We start from the raw sequence: 21638 nt of genomic DNA on the forward strand, positions 1-21638 counted from the left end.
TTTAGCAAAATCAAATGTACAGCAGTGGTACCTTGATACTATTGCAGTATCCGTATAGAACAAAAACACACCTGTGTAGTTACAATATTAATACAAACAATTAAAAAATATAATTAGCCATGAAACCCTAAATCCATATATTGAATAAACTACAATCATTTGGTGTCATTATCATTACAAAAATATATGGGGGTACCACAGTAGTTTTAAAAAAGCACAAGTAAAAGCAAAATAATCACACAGATGATGCCAATATTTGTAATAAACCTTGACTTACCACTACAGTACCAAAAAAGAATTAATAACATAACTAAGAGCATTAAATGGTTAAAAACAACTCTCTGTACAACAAAAAAGCTTTCAAATTCAACGAGAAAACAAAGAGTTAAGATTAGTTATAGTTAGGAAAACCTAATTTACTGTTACTATATAAAAGAATCTTAAACTACACAAACCATAAAAATTAAAAGGTTTTAGTTGTAAATTTATACTTATGACTTAGTTATGATTTTCGCCCTCACCCTAAAATTACTATAGCTTGTGCACCATCATACACAGTATTGCCAACTCGCTTTTTCAGCAAAAAAACCATACACATGAATATATATCTGTATATATTTATATATATATATATATATATATATATATATATATATATATATATATATATATTTATATATACAGTTACATAGAGAGAGAAAAGAGAAACAGGCCATCTCCATGTCCTGATTACCTCCCTCACAGAGAATCTACATCCTCCTGTTCTATTCATTACTACTGTACCTCTATCCCTTTCAAGGGCCCTTTGCCTAATTTACTTGTTGAGCTACATCACTCCTGTTAACAGGTTGTGTAAACTCACGAACCTAGTTAGACCATTTTGGTAGTTGTCACTCACTGTATGTTGCTTTTTCTAATAGAGTTGCTTCCATTCTTGACTTTTCAAACTTACCCACAGAAAAATGTCTTCAAGGTTTCAAGAGTTAGTTCAAGTAACGTTTATTCTGATTTTGATTTCATTGGCTTTGATGAGAGATTACCTAACTATCTGCAACTTTAGATTTCGCAGGCTTCCATCTTCCTATGCTATGGAACTCATCTCGATTTACATCTGGCAGCTGGCAAGGAAACCAATATTTTTCAGCCTTCACCAGGGATTCAGAGCTGTCCTCAAACTGTTGACTCACTATTCGGACATTTGCATTATATGGTATGAGCAGTACAGCCCAAACCTCCGGTTTCTCAGAAAGGCAAATCACTTGCAAGCAAGGTAAGTGGAAGTGTTTTTGGTCAACGCTAATCTTTCATCTGTTTCAATGTATGACTATGACACAGGGGAATACCATTCATGCCATTAGAGAAATATGTTAGCAGTGCTTTTGTTATTCTTGTATTGATATATTGCCTCTATATTACCCACTTAATCTGGAACCTTCAAGGGTGACTTTTTGAGGGCCTGAGATGTCTTAGTACTTTAACAGAAATGATGCTGCATTCCTCCTTGTTGGCAGTGCTTAGGCTGAAGACGAAACAGGCTAAGTTCATAGTGGCCCAGCCTTTGTAATTGCCCTTTACTCTTGTGGGTCAATTGAATGAAACTGCAACCTTGTTTTTAACAGACAGTTGGGAGTTGATGCATGGAATACTAACCTGGTTCAAATATCTAAGAATGATTTGTCCTTTGAACGTTTTACAAAATTGTGGAAGGGTTTGCTATACTCTTTAGAGCAAGATGATTAGATAGTTATATTGAAAATGCTATTAGAAGAGCTGAACAGTGTCTCAATTAAAATCACATAGCTTATTTATACACACACACACACAAGTATATATATATATATATATATACATCTCCTACCAGCGGTCATCGGTATGTGGTTATAGTTAGTGCCCAATTTACCTAGGAAAATTGTTTTTTGTTTTGTGAATAACTTTAACGCTGATTGCTGAATCTTCAAGAAATTGTAAAAACTAGTGTGCCAGTCAATTCAGCTGCTATCTGGAAAGTTTTGGGGTGATTCGTCAAGGGGGGGGGGCGAGATAAAGATGGGGTCCCAAAACGTGTTTGGCCCATGCAATTTCCCATAGGGATATTAGACACAACTACAGCCCAAACCGCTGAACAGAATTACACAACATTTGGCAGAAAGCTAGATCTTGGTCCAGAATGAGCTCTTCTTATAATTTAGTGTAAATCCTTTAAGTAGTTTTTAGGTAATTAAAAAAAATATTTATGTTTATCTTGAGAGGTCTGCGGATCTGACAAAGCTCATACTGAGATCTAATTGGTTGCCACCACTTCACCCAGAAAGTGGTGGCAGCCATCATGGGACTCGGCCTGAGTCTTAAGTAAAATGTAAAAAAAGAAAAACACAAGGGGGCAGGGTAGGAATACCCTGACCATCTAGGCCTGATGGTGTTTTATTTAACTTTGCCGCACATTCACAGAGGATTCATTACAAAGTTAAAAAAAAAATATTGCAGTCTTGCATCCTCACCATGCACTGCTAATAACTGCACATATTACATCACTCATGACATCTTCTATGATCATTGAAAATATTACTGCAACATTTGCTGTCAAATTATTCATGAGAAGACAGTGCATAGCGGGGGCCTGAGTTATAGTTACCTTAAGGCACGCATTATAGTTACTTGAGATAACTCTAACTATAACTTATGAATTTCTATGGTTCTGCATGTGTGATATCTGAACCTAATGACAACATCCTTGTAACCTTTGTTTTTTAGTGAATATAGCTATAGACTGATAGATATAGATATATACACAGAGGTGGAGGAGGAACACAAACAAACTCAAAGGCGTAGGGGCCACTTCTCCTTAGTGAGGCCTCCCTTAGAAACACGTTTTCGATTCCAAGCAATTCAAAAAGGATTCAATATAAATGTCCAAGAAAATTTCAATTTATTGAATTCACAGTAAATTGAGCAGCTCTTGACTGCCAACATGTGTTTTGTGTCTGGCTGCATGCAGGAAAACAGCTTTTTCAAGGGTTTAAAGCATCATATATTGAACATGATTACTTTTCTATTCTGGGCTTGGTGAGTTATGGTATGGTAAGCAGGCTTGTGAATCACTCCACTCATGTCCATGTTCTATATAACTAGAAGAGTGTGAAACTATGGCGCTCGGGTGAGGTTTGTCCATACATAAAGATTCCAGGGAAGAAACGGAAGCAAACCAAACACAACCCAAAGCAATCACAAACGCCAAAGTGAGTCCCATTTTTAGGGTAGAAAGTCATACCAGAAGTATCTTGGTGTAATCTTAAGATAATGTGTAGCTATTAGACTGAGAGAGATATGCAAACCACCTGTGGAGTAGTGAAAGAGCACACGCTATAGAAATATTTTCAGAATAACAGGTGGACTATGTTTAAGAGATTGTAAGTTTACAGTCATGTTAGTCCTTATAAGTTTAAAGGCCGAATTGGTTTGCGGTCCAGGTTGGATCACTTGATCGTAATTTAATAACTGAGTTGATGAGGTAGGTCAAATTTATAGGGCAAGTATTTAATCATGTATGTTTTACCTCCTGTTTGTTTCAGTGTTTTGTGGTTCTAGTAGGACGTCAGGCTTACGGAACATAGGTCCTAAGTAAGGAATTATTTAAGGGTGGAGAAGTAAAGCCATCATGTTATCATAATGCTAAAAGGTTGTTGAATATCTCCTAATTTGTCGGGGGCAGATTACTTGATGACTCCACTTGTGACCTTTGTATAAAAAAATCCTGCTATTTAGAGACTGGGTGTCTCTGTAGAGAAATTGAGATATTTGAGGTTAAGGAAAAATAAGGTGAGAAGATAGAAAATTTTTTTGAGGAGTGGTTCTGCCAGGGGGTTTGCTTTGTTCTTCTGTGATGTGAATTGCTAGTGCTTTTCATGTTAATTTCAGTCTTTCACAGGTCAATCTAAAAACTAAGACAGACGCCAGATATTTTTCCTGTAAATTGTGCTACATATTTGTGCTTCTACTAACAATAAATGTACTGATGCTTGAATGTCCTCTAAAAGGAGCAGACATGGGTGCCAATACAGGCACTAAAAACACAAAGCTTACTGTTATACTTTTCATCCTTGGCGTGGTCTCCCTTAACTTTTTGCCTCTGTTTCCCAGGTTGTTGATGTGTGCTGGACTCTGATTTTGCTATTTTTGTTACTCTGGGCACTTTACCACTGCTAACCAGTGCTAAAGTGCAAGTGCTCCTTTACAAAATGTGTATGTAATTGGCTTGTCCATGATTGGCATATTTTATTTATTAGTAAGTCCCTAGTACAGTGCACTAGAGGTGCCCAGGGCCTATAAATCAAATGCTACTAGTGGGCCTGCAGCACTGGTTGTGCCACCCACAGAAGTAGCTATGTAATCATGTCTCAGACCTGCCACTGCAGTGTCTGTGTGTGCAGTTTTAACTGTAAATTCGACTTGGCAAGTGTACCCACTTGCCAGGCCTAAACCTTCCCTTGTCTTACATGTAAGGCACCCCTAAGGTAGGCCCTTGATAGCCCCAAGGGCAGGGTGCAGTGTATGGTTAAGGTAGGACGTATGGTAATGTGATTTATATGTCCTGACAGTGAAATATTGCTAAATTCGTTTTTCACTGTTGCAAGGCCTGTCCCTCTCATAGGTTAACATGGGGGCTACCTTTAAATCTGATTAAAGTGTAGGTTCCCTTTGGGAGCAGATGGGCATGTAGACTTTGGGATCTTTGAGCTCACAATTTAAAAATACACATTTTAGAAAAGTTGATTTTAAGATTGTGTGTTTGAAAATGCCACTTTAGAAAGTGAGCATTTTCTTGCTTATACCATTTCTGTGACTCTGACTGTTTGTGGATTCCCTGTCTGGGTCAGTTTGACAGTTGGGCTGGTTGCACCTCACACTAGACAGTGACACAAAGGGAGCTCAGGTGTAGCCTGCATATCCAGATGAGCCATCTGTGCTATGAGGGAGGGGAGGAGTGGTCACTCACACCTGAAAGGGCTGTGCCTGCTCTCACACAATGCAGTCTCCAACCCCCTGGTGAGTGTCTGGGGCCTGTCTCCGAGGGCTTTGTTTAGAGCTTGCCTCCTGTTGTTTGAAGTCTCAGGAACAGCAAAGACGTCTCTCTGCCAGCACCTTGAGTCTCTAGTTTCCTTAAAACTTATGTAACGTTCACGCTTCCATAAAATCACCTGTGAACATTTCACCAGTGCAAATTCACTTGACACAACTGGATTCATAAGACAGAATCGACATTTATTAGAACCCCATGGACACAATTACTTTTTCTTGGCACTCACCAGGAAATATTGGCCTTCAGTTAGGCTAACAGTGGACACAAAACAGAAAAAATTAATCAGAAAAAGACCAGAAATCAATCCCTGCAGGTGCAAACATCTAACATGGGAACTTTGCTAGACTATTACAAAGGGAAATTGCTGTGTGAATACTTAGAGAAGGACTTTCTCTACCACAAGATGAGAAAACCATGGCATGTCATTTTGATTCTATATCATAAAGCAACAAGGCCCAAGAAAGATATATTCTTCAGGACCTGCAGTCCACTCTGCAACCTATATACCAACAACCTCCAAACCTCTCATAATATGACAAAAGGGACCAGCTAGTTTGGAAATAAGCACTTCAGAACCTGCATTTGTTGTTACTCATCCATCTAACAGTGACTGCCCAACTAACAGAGACTTTCATTCCTAAATCTATTCACTTCATTCAATGAAAAAGATGTTCAGCAAATTATAAAGATAAAACAATACCCTTTACCAATAAAGAAGAACAGTTACCATTCACAATTTAGAGAACCTGGTGCAGAAGCTTTGTTAGTATCCATTTCTCAAAATGGGTCAGACATCTCTGAATGTTTTGCAGAGCCTGGCTCAAAAACTTAATGCGGGCCACACATAACATGAGCACCTGCTTCAAAGCTTAAAAACTATCCTTCAGGAAAATATAAAATACTTCAGCTCCAGTGTCTGTTGCCATTAAGTGGTATTAGCTGTGCTACCTGTCTCACCAAGTGCTGAGGTTCAGCATTCACTTTTTACCACAGATTTTGCCATATTCTAGGTGACGGTCAAATCTTCCTGTTTTTGTGGTTTTTACCTACTTGTGGTTTGTGATGGAAACAAGTATGAAACCCACTCATGAACTAGGAAAGCCATATCTTTCTGAAAAGGAGGCAAAATGCTGAATTTACAAAGAAGGCAGTTGTGTAAATCACTCATGATTTGCCAGTGGTGAGTAGTGAAAATGGGTAGAATTTTTTTAAATATGTGACAGTTTTTCATCTGTAATATATTGCCCAGTTGTTGATCTGCAAACGTAATATAATGGTATGTCCATCAAACTTTTCTAATCATATGGGTCTATGATATTTGTTGCTTGCCCAAAAACATGCAACACTCACAGCCATCAACTGGGTTGCAGCTTCTAATGATTTTTGTCTACCAACCATGCATCACTGCATAAGGCATGAATGAAAAATGGGAATAAAGGAAAAGCATACATTTTTGCAATATGCCCAAGAAAATGAGTTCAGTAATATTGGTTATTTAGCAACTCTAAATGTGAGGTTGCCCATAAAATCATGGAACTTGAAGGCATTTTGCAAAATGTGTTATTTCATTTACGTTTGTAAGTCAAATATGGAAAAAAATTATTTGATAATAACTAATGTTGTTCTATTCTGAGTTCCTAATCTATTCCAAATTTAAACAGTACCCAGATTGTGTGTATATGGGCCTAAACCCACAACAGAATGATCCCAAAACACAGCAAGGAAATATGATCATTATGCCTTTACGTGTTCTGGCAATGTGAGTAGCTACAGTGTTTGGACCCAGTCTCAGCTGATACCCAGGGAAGCTTACTCTAGACACCCAGTGAAATTCAGGAAGTGTCTTGCACAGCTCACATTGTGTTCTTACCCAGAATGACCTTCAAACATAAAACATTGGTTTAAATATTCAGATACAAATGATAAACCACTTGGGATGATAGGCCTTTCATTTGTGTCATGAGCAGGTGAAAACTGTGACCATATGAAGTCAGTGCACTAAAATCGCAGTTTTTGCATGGTCACTGGTTTACTTCGTTCTTGTCTCAAGCAATAGGCCCACCCACATGTTTAAGGTACAGTTTTTCCATCACATAAATGTGGGAAACTTGAATTAGTTTCACCCATACCTTGACGTTTACAGTGCAATTTGGCTAAGACATAATGCATTGTAACACAAATAGAGAGTTTTGGGAGATTGGAACGAAGCATTTAAAAGGAATCGACCCATACTAACTCCCTACATATAAAGCCAAAAAACACAAAAGGGTATGGGGTTCACTTGAAATGAGGAGCGTTCCCCAAGGGAGATTATCCAGGGGCTCCTGGACCTCAATGGGTGTATGAATAAAGTGTGAGTGCTGTGGAATGGTGATGGGTAGTGGAAGGGGAGAGGGAGGGAGTTATAGGGGTATTTCCTTTATGGACTAGGTGGTCTCCCACACTATATAGTGTCATGCTTCATCATTTGACCACCTATCCCCACCCAGGTAGGACAATGCCACCTGGGCGAACTCAACCTCACCGTTAAAGGAACGGGAGGGAGTGCGTACATTATTATTATCTGGAATAAGCGGGATCCAGCTAAGCTAGGGAAACGACGAAACTGCTCAAATCTCTCGGACTACAATAAACACGCTAATAATCTGTCCACCAAACTACAAGAAAGAGATTATCCTGCATACCTTGTCAGGACACCATGTAAGAGAGCACGGAATAACAACAGAGACCAGTTATTACAACCCCGGGCCGACAAACCCAAGATGGAGAAGATAGTGTGTGTAACCACTTTAAATCCACTATCTAATAAGATCCAGGGGATTATCAGAGACGACTGGGAGATTTTAACATCTGGTGGTCTCCCTTTCCATCAACCATTACACGCCTTTAAAAGAGCTACCAACAAACGTGATATGGTGGTCCAGACTAGACCTACAAAAAAAACTCCCTAACAAACGGCTGACTCTCTGGCACCTGCCTCCCCCAGCCGGCCACCACCGTCTGACCACTGCAGTGTGTGTAAATTCACACAGAAATCCACCACAGTGGAACACGGTCTAAAAATACTGTGGGTGCTAAAGGCACTCACGAACTGCAACAGAAAAAATTTAATCTACATGATTAAGTGCCCCTACCAGCTAAAATATATCGGGATGACAACAAGGAAGATCAGCACTCGCATCTGTGAACACAGGAGCACTATAAGGTGTAAACATGATGCCACAAAACTGACGAGCCATTATGTCGCACAAAATCATTCCCCAGACAATATGAGATGGACTATTTTAGAGCAGCTGCCACCTACAACCAACAACATGTCACAGAAGTTACTTTATTATGAGCAACGCTGGGTCTGGAGACTACACACAGACACCCCTTATAACCCCCCCTTATCCCCTCCTCCCCTCCCTCTATCCATCACCATTCCACAGCACTCACACTTTATTCATACACCCATTGAGGTCCATGAGCCCCTGGATAATCTCCCTTGGGAAAAGCTCCTCATTTCAAGTGAACCCCATACCCTTTTGTGTTTTTTAAGACATAATGCATGCAAGGTGCACCACTCCCGACTCCCTTTATTGTTCACATTTCAGAAATTTTGGGTTTTCCAAGGGTGGGGTCCAACCCTGGACCCAAATACTCTAGTCACACCCTACAGGAAATCACCATTGACTGCATTTACATACAGTGTCAAATCTTTCGTCTTCCTTGCAGAAAAAACATACATACCTGCCACTGCAAGTACATTGGACATTGATCACATGGCTTTTTGTTAATATGATTTCTACAGCTAACAGAGATGATGATTCTTTTAACAGTGATCGAGCAAACAAATGTGTATGATATAATAAGATTTATAGTGTCTTGTCGGCACCTAAATAAAGTATTCTGTCATAATCTAATCTGGATAAAATTAGGGCCTGAACTACAGTCTTCTGAGCAGAGGCCAGAATTAACCAGATTATCTTTCTCAGCCATCTGAGAAGGGCTAAACAAGTTGCCATGATCTTGGTTGCCTGATGTTTCATGGACGTGTCATCGATCACAAAGCTCAAATTCTTCACCTTTCTGGATGGAAGTCGGACAGCCAATGTCTGGGGCCCCAAAAAGCAGGGTTCTTGCCCAAGATCATGACCTCCGTTTCCTCCCCATTCAGATTAAGGGATTTTTTATTCATCCAAATGGAGATTATACTCAGACCACAATTTAAAGAAGAAGAATCTTGGCATTGATCTGAAGAAAGGGAAAAGACAATCTGAGAATCATCCGCATAGGAAAAAAGACTGAGCCCACAACTCTGGATTAAGCTTGCCAGAGGGCGAACATAGATATTAAGTAGGATCGGACTCAAAACCGAACCTTGGGGGACTCCTGAAGTCAAGGTCTGAAGCGTGGTTTTTTTACCTACTGAAAAGGCCTGGAATGTTCTATCAATCAAAAAAGAAATCAGCCATCTCAGAGTTGAGCCTTCAAGACCGAGGGCCTCAAGTCTGTCTTTTAAAATGGAGTGGGATACAGTATCAAAAGCCATATTCAGATCTAATAAAATGAGGGCTGCAGTACCACCACAGTGCAGAAGTTGTCTCAGGTTTTCATAACACACAGCAAGGCAGGCTCAGTGCTGTGGCTGGCCCTAAAACCAAACTGTGATGGATGAAGAAAATTGTTAGCCTCACTGAAGGTCGTGAGATGAGCATTGACATGTTTTTTAAGGACTTTATAGAAGACTGGTGGCAGGATTATTGCTTGATTCCATATTATTAAGTCTGTAAAACTCTTAATCGCCACAAGCTTGTGCTGCACTATATACATAAGGCCATTCTTGTTCATGTGGACATCATCATTTTGACAACTTTTTTCAGAAACTGTTTTTTTGCACCATTTGACTTTGCCTTTTCCTCACCACGTTGGTGGAATGACAGTAATTGCCAATTCTCTGTAGTTTGCCGGCTACTGTATTTTTCAGTGCATTTCGAGAACTTGGAGCACCAAGATTGTTTGTAACATTCAAGGAAGGGACCAAATCGTCCTCCAAAGGATACTCACTGATTCCCGCTGTCGTGATGATGACTCTAAGGCTAAAGCCACCGGATTGAAATGTTGACTGTGAACAAGGGAGGCACTAACTGAATCCAAATCATCTGGCTGCGTACTGACCCTTTTGGAAACCACATCAATGATTCTGTTTGGTTAATTGTTCTATGCGTTAGTGACTAATAATTTCCAGACTATCCTAGGTAGTTTTGCGTGGGCACTAATCGCAGAGCACTGCGCTTTTAACGTTAAACATGTATGTGATATTGTTTGCTTAATGCTTCCTGCATTTTATACAGTGCGAGTAACTGGGTTATTAAATAGAACAGACCAATGCGGTTCTATTCAAAAGTATTTCAAAACTGTACATGTTATTTTGTGATATCTTCACCTTTCAGGATGCTAGTGAGCAGCAAAGTATCTTCCGAATCCAACATATAACTAGGTCCGGGTTATCATTTTAATATTAATATCATTTTAATTAACCAAGTCTTTAGGCAGGCATGCTTGGTAGCCCTATTTCATATACTAATATGTACAGCTCCTCAACAGGGGTAGTAAGCGCTATATAAATGCAATTTCTATACCACGTGGCGTGGAAACTTATTTGCAACTCAATATTATGTATCTCAGTACAAATCATGGGGTTTTCACAAAGGTCCTGAATTCACAATACATTGTAAGGATTCTGTCCGTTCAGGGTTTTGCCAGTTTGAACACTCACATTACTCTATATTAAATCTCCTATTAACGCCTTTCTCGAACACCCAATATATCAAAGTAGCCTATTAGAGTAAACTGAAATTATGATGTTATTATCTTAAAAGTATCATCAACTTGGAAGTAAACACTTTCCATTATATGTAATGCTCTCAAAGTCGTTAAAAATTAAAAACTCTGCTGACGGGATTAAAAACCTTTAAAAAGTAAGCGCAGCATCATTCAATTTAACATTGAAACAAAAAATATACATCCATTGAAACTCTCCACGGACATTCTAAAAGTTAACCACTGGAGGGCAGTATTACCTACAACACCCAGAATATTTAAGTTAAATTTGTGCTCTGCTTTTAAAGCAGATTGCTATTTTGATAGTTTTCACGGTTAAGGCGGAAGGAATGAACATAAATCTCGACAGTGCAGTATCGAAAACGAACAACGTAGCTCTGCATTTTTGGTTGAACATGATGAGGTAAAAGAATGCAAATATTCTAAAAGTATGTCAGACAATCTTGGGTCATAAGGACATATATCAATATACGTTAAACACATATTTTGTCGCACTACCCCGACAAATACCAGCGTGCAGGATTTGCTTTTATATATTTGTTTCTTCCATAGTAATCTGGAAACTAGGATGCCCTGTACTGGACTTCTCATTTGTCCTTCAATGCATCCGTGGACGACACTTCTGGAAGCAGAAGTCGATTTGAATTTCTATAAGTGCTGAGATAGGGCGAGTTATGGGACTGCTATCCTCCCACTTACCAATCCGATGACATAAATAGATTGTACAATCTGAATCGTAGACATTAGGATATTACAGTGTTAAACTGTGGCAGATGAGCCACCCGGCCTTATCGTGACTATCCGGAGGTCTGCACTTCACAGCTGGGTGAACGTGATGACTCACCCGCAATGCTTGTCACTATGCCCTTGCCTGCCTCTCACCCAAACACAGACTCGGATATATGCCTATGTAAGAAGAGAGCCACTAGCGCTAGCAGGAGCCATGGAAGCGCTGGTAAGACATGGAGACCGAGAAGTGAGAGCACATTTTCACATCACAGAGGATGGGGAAGGCATTCTAATTGGATGTCACACATCTGAAGCCCTAGGCCTTGTGTTCTTCACTAAAGAAATACATACCCTGCAAGTCGATGACATCCTTGAGCAATTCCCAGAACTGTTCACGGGACTAGGATGTCAGAAGGACCCTCCCGTCAAGCTACGTATATGCAAGACAATCCAACCAACTGCACTAACGCACCGGCATATTCCATTTCATTTATGTCAGCAAGTAGAAGCAGAGCTGGAGAAACTGGAAAAGATGGACATGGTTGAAAAGGTGGTGGAGCCAAACCCATGGATGTCCCTGCTCATGATCACCGAGAAACCCAAGCAGCCAGAAGCCTTCAGGCTGTGTATAGACATGAGAGTGCCCAACAAGACAATTGGTCGAGAGCGTTACATAACACCAACGATGGACGAAGACATTGCAGACCTTAACGGGGCCTGAGGTACTGGGTTTTTCAGAACCGGTACTGATCCGGTAACCCAGCGGTGCCAGGGTACACCCAAAGACCTCGGGTACTTTCCTGATTCAGACTACAGAAACTCAGAGTCTTCTAGGTGAAGTCAAAGATCGAATTTATTGGCTGCAACCAAGTGACAAGCGTCCTAGAAGTACAACAGCACGGTTTGTATGTTCTCAGGAGACTGTGTTTCAATGCAAAGTCAGGTTGCCTTATATACAGTTTTTTAAGCTTCAGGCAAACATTCTTGACATTTTGGTTGGTCATTCACATGTTTTCACTACAAAGGAAAAACCAGTGTCATGATGAAACCTCATATTTCATGTCATCCAGCCCATAATAAATTACCCGGCAAGGCCTAGAATTTCACATCAGATAAGTGTGGACCCCCAATAAAAACGGGCACCTCCCCCTCGTAAAGTAAGAAGAAGAAAAGAGCAGGTGCAGGTGTGAGCAAGTTAGGCAGGGTGTGTGAGCGATAATAAGGGTTTTATGGCCTGGTGTGCCTTGATGCTATCTGATTCGGCCACTGGGAGAGGGACTGACCAAACAGGTTTGGCCTGAGGCAATGGTTCCAGCTTGCCCAGGTCAGAGAAAAGTCAATCAAGGAGTACGTGTCCTTGGAATCAAATCTGACTGTATTATAAGCCTACGTGAGGGCAACTTTTAAAAATGGCTGCCGTGTATAAAATGGGAGCCACGAGTGCAGGACGAAAATGGCGATTTCGAGGTGAAAACGCTGCTGGAATTGAGCGAAAATGCTCATGCTTAGTGTACTAGTCATTATCGGTCTTTTGATACTAAAATCGTACTGCTGTGGCAAAGTAAATTACATGGGTCCAGAATTTTTAGAACCACAAACCCTCCTTTTGCCCTTACATAGGCAATAAACCTATTCTCATGCTAATCTGAGTCCAGGTCTATGTTTATAAGGCCATGGAGATGTTGCTGGAGCAAAATTCTAGTACTTGGTAACTCTCTCTGGACAGGTCTCCTCGAACATGAAGTAGCACAAAAGTCCACATATGGCAGGACAAAATAAGGAATACCTCTATCTGCAGTAGGTGGCATAAGATCACACACCCAACAATTAGTGATGTTCACTACTAACTAGTGTTGATGCAGAAGCTGTACAAAAGAATTGCTTACAAATTCTGATCTTCTAACCTGCTCATGTTCAGGAAAAGGGTGAAAAGAGTGCAAAGAAACAATAGTAGGAAAAGACATAGGTTGGGAAGTGGGTGCAGAAGTCAATTGAGTAGAGAAAAACAATCCCACCCATAAATGACAACGTCATGTTTAAAAGACACTAGAAAACACGTTATTAAGAACATATAGACAACGGGAGAAAGTAATGACCACTATTTACAAATGAAATAATAATTTTTCACAACCCTAACCAAAAAGCAAATCCTAAAATTATCTAGTAACATTTTTAGGGCTCCTCTGCATTTCAGTAATTTTTGTATGTTCAGGTGGAACAGTGGTGGACTTTATTCTGCTTTTACTAAACAGAATAGTACTTTAAAACAATGCCAGCAAAACAATCAGTCTCCTAACACCTAGTCTATACAATCACACGGAAACCTCTTGTGAAACCAACTATGCCCAGAGTCCGTTCAAAAAGCCTCTCTGGCAGGCTTCTATTGTCCATCAAATTTTCTTTTGTTGTTTTCTTTCGCATGGGCCTCTCAATTCAGGCCTCTTCGTGAGAAAATACTGCTTAGTTGGAGTGCCCTCCTGGCAAACACCCACAGCTCACTCGAAAGTCTCAATGTCTTAAAGCAATGCACCAGTGTCTCTCCTCTGTGGCAGACACTACAAACAATGTGCTCTTCATTGATCAAGGGCACAAATCATCTCGTGCAGACACAAGCACCATTAATTGGGAAATAGCTCAAGCTCAGCAGCACTTTCAGACTCCAACACTCATTATTTAGTGTCAGAGGACGCTCAAGCTGCTCTTTCATGGGCACCAAAATATAGTGCCTTTTTCCAACCTTGAAATCTCCGGTGCACTGCCCTTCTTCCGTTGGAGCAAAGAAAAGGGGGTGTGTGGCCAAAACTCAGGCCAAGGGGCTCAAGGGATTGCACACTGTCAGAGGTTACCAGCACATGACAGGTAGAGAAATGAAACCTCAAAACAGCTCTGCCATCAACAACAGGAATCCTTCTCTTTAGCTCCTTTACACTGAAACTTTGGCTCTGCGAAGTCCAACGCCGTCTGATGGAGTAAGTACGATACCATGCGCTGGCGATCGCTGTCCAGCTTTGCTACTTTCTGGGTGCTGAGACTGTAGGGCCAAGACGTCCGTCTTTCATCTGTAGCTGTCACTGATGGGAATTAGGCTTAAATCAATGTCCTGCAGGTTATTATGACTTGATACCCGCAGAATCTAGTGACGTAGGAAATGTGCCACAGTTGTTAGTTTCCTTCAATTTAGTAAAAAAAACAGTTCATGGTTTTTAACAAGGGGACTGCAAGCAGGTGGTCTGCAATCTTCAAAGGAGTAGCCATACACCATGGGCATAAAATACAAAGACAAAGGCAGAAGGGCAAAACAGGGTCTCTAGCATCTTTAATTGGGTTCTCTCCATTATTCTCTGCCATCTATAGCTACATGAGAATTCTATCTGAATGGATTTCCTCACACAGTGGCATTGTCTAATGGGGTAAACACATATTTGCCTCAATGATTAAGTCTAGGTGTTCCTCCTTACCTTAGAACATCTCAATAGAGAAATCACATGATACCGATTATCAGGGACATGTAGAAACCTTCCTTTAAAAACTGTGCATCAGGTGCACTATGCAATACACAGGCTAATAGTCAAATGTGCAAACAAAAAGACAAGAACTAGAGGGTCCTGATATTTGCATGATTAGGACACATCTGATCCCACAAAAAATTAAAGTAGCAGGAACAGAAGGGAACCGAAAACCAAATTAAAATAGACATTGAAAATTCGTCATGTTCAAAAAGGTAAACATAAGATATCTCCTATTGAGATGGAAAACTTGTCTTACTATAATATTGAGTCAGTTAACCAGTCTATCGCTACCCTGACAGTCAGGCTGGAAAACAATGAAGCAGGCCTAAGGCAAATTCTTGAAAACCAGTCTGGTCATACCAAAGGGAATTATACATAACATGGGGTCCCTGGGACATCACTGCAGTCTGGAAATGTGAACCTGAACAATACATCAATAATAATAAAAGGGCTGACTGGTGAAAGGAATTCGAAAAAGAGAAATGGGACTAGGACATAGCTAAAATCTCAATAACTAAGCATGGTGCGACATTGGTCAGGGGAAGTAACCAAAGAAAAAATCTATAGAAAGAACAACAAAAAATTATTTGGGTGATAGTCAGGCATGTGACACAACACCAAGAGTACGGGTGATACACAAAGGCCAAAGTTACACAAATTTTAACTCTACCGTTGGCGACTACACCATATACGGTACTCCTAGCTAATGTTTCAGTTCCTTCTTCAGGAAAAAATGAAAACCTGGTTTTCTTTTAAGGAACGAAAGCCATATGCTACTTAGGAAACAGAACATCATTAACTAATGTAATATAGAAATTAGGCCACCTTGAGTCACAGATCTATAATTTCATCCTTAGGTCCAATCAAGGATACATAAATGTAGGGCTGCCTGTTCCTTTAAGGGAAGGGGCAGTAACGTGACTAACTGCAGGTGACACACTTTGATCCTGTATATCTCTTTTTATTTTCCTTCAGTACCATTATAGCCAAATAGACATTCACTGGTGAAGTGTTGTCTTTTATGTTCACAGCATGAAATATCATTATCTGTGGAATTGAGTAACCAGAACAAGTTCAACCAACTGTTGCGTAGCGATGGGCATCGTCATGACCATCCCCTCACAACACAGGGGAGCTTGTAATAGTATCAAAAGCAGCAACAAACATGCAAAAAAAAAATAAAAAAAATAATAAAAACGCACAAAACGTCAAGCCATCAGATATACTTGCTGTGTATCAAGCACAAAAAGCATAGACAAAACAATAGCATGTGTGAATAAGCGGTGACACACAACACCATGTCATGTACTTTATGCACTGTAAACCTGCAGCCCAAAACCCAATATTTGGGCCTGTTTAATTTGTCAGGTTTAAAATCCTTACCCTCCTTTTGACAGTAGATCACCAGGCAATGGAAATCTGCTGTCAAATATAACTTTACTGTTTCTCTTCTAACATACAGGACCAGCAAGAACAATTCATGATAGGACCAAATACATGAAAATAAATTTCCATTATTTAACTGTTACCCTCTTGTCAGTTACTTCGCAACATCAAGCCACCTTAGTTTTACCTTTCTAAAAGTAAAAATTGTTACACTGACACTCCATATTAATTTGGCACCTACAATTTCCACTGTGAAAAATAAGTCTTAATTGGCAAATCGTTCTCATTAAGGCATGTAGCCTTCAAAATTTAAAAAAAAATAGGCTGCATCTTATTTTCTGTCTAAGACTTAATGCAACACTTCGTTTTCTGTCAAATAAAAGCAACTAGCAGGCATCATTTTATTTTTTTAGAGCGGAGACGCAAATGTATCAGTTCTGCAGAGCATTTAACATGATGTTGGGACTTTCGAAGAAACCCCTTTTTTATATTTTCCCTTTGGAATTAAGTTCTTTAATTGTATTGATGTTCTTCTGGAGAAACCAGAAATCCCACTTTTAGAGGCCCGGTAGGGTCATTCTGCATTTCACAGAGACAAGGCCCTAATTTAAAAGGTCACAAGTGTCAACATGACAGCCTCCTCCATTGTTTATGGGAAAACTAAAGATAGCATCTCAGCAGCATGACTTGAGCCAGCCTCTGTAGCTCTCCTAGCTTCTGCCACTCTGAATCTGTCAAAGACAGTAGGCCTTTCTATTTTCCTTCTAACCTGCAATAATTCACTCTATTTAAAAAAAAAAAAATTTCCTTTTTAGGCGCTAAAATTTTTTATCTCTATTTCCAGATTATTAAACTACATTTACTGTGAATAATTCACAAACCTTAATAACACACATACCAGTTGTTAGAATAAATGCTTGTTGCAATCCCATGCAATGGTACATATTTCATCAACCTCGAATGAATGAACGTCTCAGTAGGCCCAGCTGAAGTTAGAACCTTCAACCTTGATATTAAAACAAGCCTTTGTACTGGCACATTGACTAATTGAATCATAAGAAGGCACAACCTGCAAATATATATCAAACCTAAATGTATGCATTTACTGAAGCCTGAGACACTTTAAAAAGTACTCTGAATGAAAGAAAATGCAGTTTAAACAGTGCTTTTGCCCAAAATCGACTTTGATATTTTAGGCATTAAAAAATCAATATCCTACAATTTTCTTGCATAATATGCATTACCAGAATGTCTATTACACAATCCATGAGTCAGCCATTGAAAATATTAACTTATACTTTATAGAAATGAGCTTGTTTGCTCCTGCGCCAAGGGAAAATTGCACATACAAATGTCATTTTAGCGGTGCAACATAACTTAAATTAAATTTTAATGTTAGGAGGTCATAGTATAGGTATTAAGCTTTATAAATATTAAAAAACGATTTTGAAAGGCACTTATTTTTTTAATAATTTTTCCATAATTAATAATTTTCTTTAAAAAAAAAAAAAAATTATTCTTTTTTTTTGTGATAATTCCACATATAAAAGCAAGCTGCATCCCTTGCCTATTATTTGGGATACATTAACTCACAAGCCTAAGCGCATAAGCCTAACTTGAAATGCGTCACATTTTTGCGCCACTTTCATTTAAAAGGAAGGTTATGCAAAATTCCACCCATGTTTAACTGGGAAAGTGCTGGCTGAATTGAAAATAGATAATTTCGTTTTTTTTTGGGGGGGGCCCTATTTATATCTATTGAATGTGTTTTCTAATTTATTAAGCATTTAACGGCAGTTTTGTATATGTGCACAATTGCTCATTCTATAAATTAAAGAGCAACATATAGCTATGTTAGCACATCACATGGTTCATTTCTGGATTTTTTCTAAGTTTCTACTTAATATTAATTAACCAACATTTTACTTAACAAACTGTAAACATCAAGAAGACCCACAAACACACATTGAGCTCATTTCAGATATAAACAGAAAACACTCAGTACACACAATACAGCGCGCTTTAGCCATTTTTCATAAATAGCGCCGTCGCAATTTACTTACAGAACCGTTTGCAGATCCTAGTTGTAAGTCATATTTACAAGAAAAAAAAAAAAAACTTTTCTCAATTATTTCCAAGAATAGCGGACCCATATAGTTCATAGGTTGGAGTTCCAATCGGAGGAACCGGACATGAGTCCTCCAACCGGGAGTCCCTTTTACAACCAAGACAAAACAAATTTCCAAGTCTGCTAAGACCAGGCATCTTCGCTCACTAGTCTAGCTTCAAACTTCAAAGGATTATCGTTTACGATAGTCTCGGGAATACACAAGTCCTTCGGCTTTGGTACTTGCAAGTTCCAAATCAAAGTGATCCCAAAGGGATACCAAACCAAATGTCCAATTAAGGACCAAACCAAGTGTCCAACTAAGGACTGGGAGACGCTCCACTTATACTTAACTGAAAATATCAATGATGTCACCAGAAGACTCGTCTTATCGTTTCGCTCTACCAAAAATCAAGGGTCCAAATCAGGGCGATAGCCAGGGCAGCAGTCCTTCATAGCCGTCGGGAAGCGGGGAACCTCGCAACAAAGACTTTCGGACCACGTCGACATGCAGGGGTCGATGAAGTGGCGGCCTTCCTCCAGAATTTTCACACGAAGCTCCCCACGGACCTCAGGCTTGGACCGGTACCGCTGGTATCGCCCCACGTTTGGGCGCCAACTGAGGTACTGGGTTTTTCAGAACCGGTACTGATCCGGTAACCCAGCGGTGCCAGGGTACACCCAAAGACCTCGGGTACTTTCCTGATTCAGACTACAGAAACTCAGAGTCTTCTAGGTGAAGTCAAAGATCGAATTTATTGGCTGCAACCAAGTGACAAGCGTCCTAGAAGTACAACAGCACGGTTTGTATGTTCTCAGGAGACTGTGTTTCAATGCAAAGTCAGGTTTCCTTATATACAGTTTTTTAAGCTTCAGGCAAACATTCTTGACATTTTGGTTGGTCATTCACATGTTTTCACTACAAAGGAAAAACCAGTGTCATGATGAAACCTCATATTTCATGTCATCCAGCCCATAATAAATTACCCGGCAAGGCCTAGAATTTCACATCAGATAAGTGTGGACCCCCAATAAAAACGGGCACCTCCCCCTCGTAAAGTAAGAAGAAGAAAAGAGCAGGTGCAGGTGTGAGCAAGTTAGGCAGGGTGTGTGAGCGATAATAAGGGTTTTATGGCCTGGTGTGCCTTGATGCTATCTGATTCGGCCACTGGGAGAGGGACTGACCAAACAGGTTTGGCCTGAGGCAATGGTTCCTGCTTGCCCAGGTCAGAGAAAAGTCAATCAAGGTGTACGTGTCCTTGGAATCAAATCTGACTGTATTATAAGCCTATGTGAGGGCAACTTTTAAAAATGGCTGCCGTGTATAAAATGGGAGCCACGAGTGCAGGACGAAAATGGCGATTTCGAGGTGAAAACGCTGCTGGAATTGAGCGAAAATGCTCATGCTTAGTGTACTAGTCATTATCGGTCTTTTGATACTAAAATCGTACTGCTGTAGCAAAGTAAATTACATGGGTCCAGAATTTTTAGAACCACTGGCCAATAAATTCTCCAAGCTGGACCTAAATGCAGGGTATCATCAGTTGGTATTTCACCCTGATATTCATTGCATCACCACTTTTTCAACACACCTAGGGCTTCACATATATTAAAGACTGAACTTTGGCATCTAATCAGTGGCTGAAGTTTTCCAGAATGTAATAAGAGAAACCTCTCTGGCCTCAAGGGAGTATTGAATGTCAGTGACAATATTTTGATCTTGTCCTATACTGTGGCGGATCACCACAAGTGATTAAAGGCCACACTACTGAGGATGAAGGAGTGTGGTTCCACCCTACACAAAGACAAGTGTTCATTTTTCAAGCCAAAGATGGAGTTCGTTGGATTTGTTTTTTCCCAGGAGTGCCTGCAAGTAGGTCCCCAAAAGTCAACTGCTATCAAGGAGACCTCAGCCTCGAAGAACCCGACAGTGGGCCACAGCTTTCTAGTCATGGCAATGTATTGTGCTCGGTTCCTTCCAAATCTCACAAGCCTGTCAGAACCCCTCAGAGCACTCACCAATGCCTTAGACCAGTGGTCCTGGGGGCACTTGGAATGAGAGGCTTTCGACAACATCAAGAATGCTCTCTTGGCCAATGCCACAAAGGCCACGAGAGTAGTTGATGCTAGCCCAGCGGGACTAGGGGCTGTCCTGGTGCAAGAACAAGAGCCAGGAGTCTGGACCCCTCTCGCGTGTTCGAGTCGGGCGCTCCCAGCCACTGAAAGCCGTTATGCCCAGATTGAGTGAGAGGCCCAGGCAATAAAGTGGGCGTGCCACCATTTTCATCTGTACATATATGGACATGAATTCAAAGTAATTATGGACCACAAATCACTGGTGAGCCTGTTTGCAGGGACTGCTCCTTACCTTCCTCCATGAATTGAGCGTTGGGCGATGCAACTGTTAGCTTACCCCCTCACGGTGGTCTACAGGCCAGGAGCTGGAAACCCCATGGACTTCCTATCGAGCCACCCCTCAGTGGAGAGAGGAGGTGAGGAAAATTACAATGGAGGGGTGGAACAATTTGCTCACATTATGATCATGGCAGAGTGCCCAAAGGCACTGACGATTGAAGGAACCCAGCAAGAGGAGGCTAGGGATGACGGACTGAAGCATGTGGAAGACGCTATCATGAGCAATGCATGGAGATTCTTCTGGAAGGATGTGAATCAATGGCAACCAGCTGAGACGGCAAGGCTATCTGAGCTCTGCAAGGTGAGGGATGAACTCAATCTCATGGTGAAGGGAATTGTCATGAAAGGCCAGCTCATTATCATCCTCAGCGAGTAGGAGGATTGTCCAGTCGCCTTAGCCCTTGAAGGTCACCAGGGAATGGAGAAAATGAAAGCCTGAATTTTGAGCAAAGTCTGGTTTCCCCAGATGGATATCAAGATAGAGGAAGACGTGTAACCCATTGTGGGGTTAGTGGCTACCACCGCATTCTCACATATCAAGCCATTACTGGAAAATACTTTTGCAGCATACAGGTTGCATACCAGTATT

The 21638-nt window shown here is 40.5% G+C and overlaps 1 protein-coding gene across 3 annotated transcripts in view; it reads left to right on the forward strand.

Moving 5' to 3' along the window:
• The window catches only part of LOC138282758 (2'-5'-oligoadenylate synthase 1-like), a 172683-nt gene that overhangs the window by 117891 nt on the left and 33154 nt on the right, over positions 1–21638 (forward strand). For all 3 annotated transcript variants that reach the window (XM_069220835.1, XM_069220670.1, XM_069220754.1), the window contains exon 8: positions 1061–1270. In XM_069220835.1, coding sequence (XP_069076936.1) covers positions 1061–1270 — 210 coding nt within the window. The remainder of the gene's footprint in view (positions 1–1060; positions 1271–21638) is intronic.

Source organism: Pleurodeles waltl, chromosome 1_1 (genome assembly GCF_031143425.1).
Source record: "Pleurodeles waltl isolate 20211129_DDA chromosome 1_1, aPleWal1.hap1.20221129, whole genome shotgun sequence".
Taxonomy (NCBI): Eukaryota; Metazoa; Chordata; class Amphibia; order Caudata; family Salamandridae; genus Pleurodeles; species Pleurodeles waltl.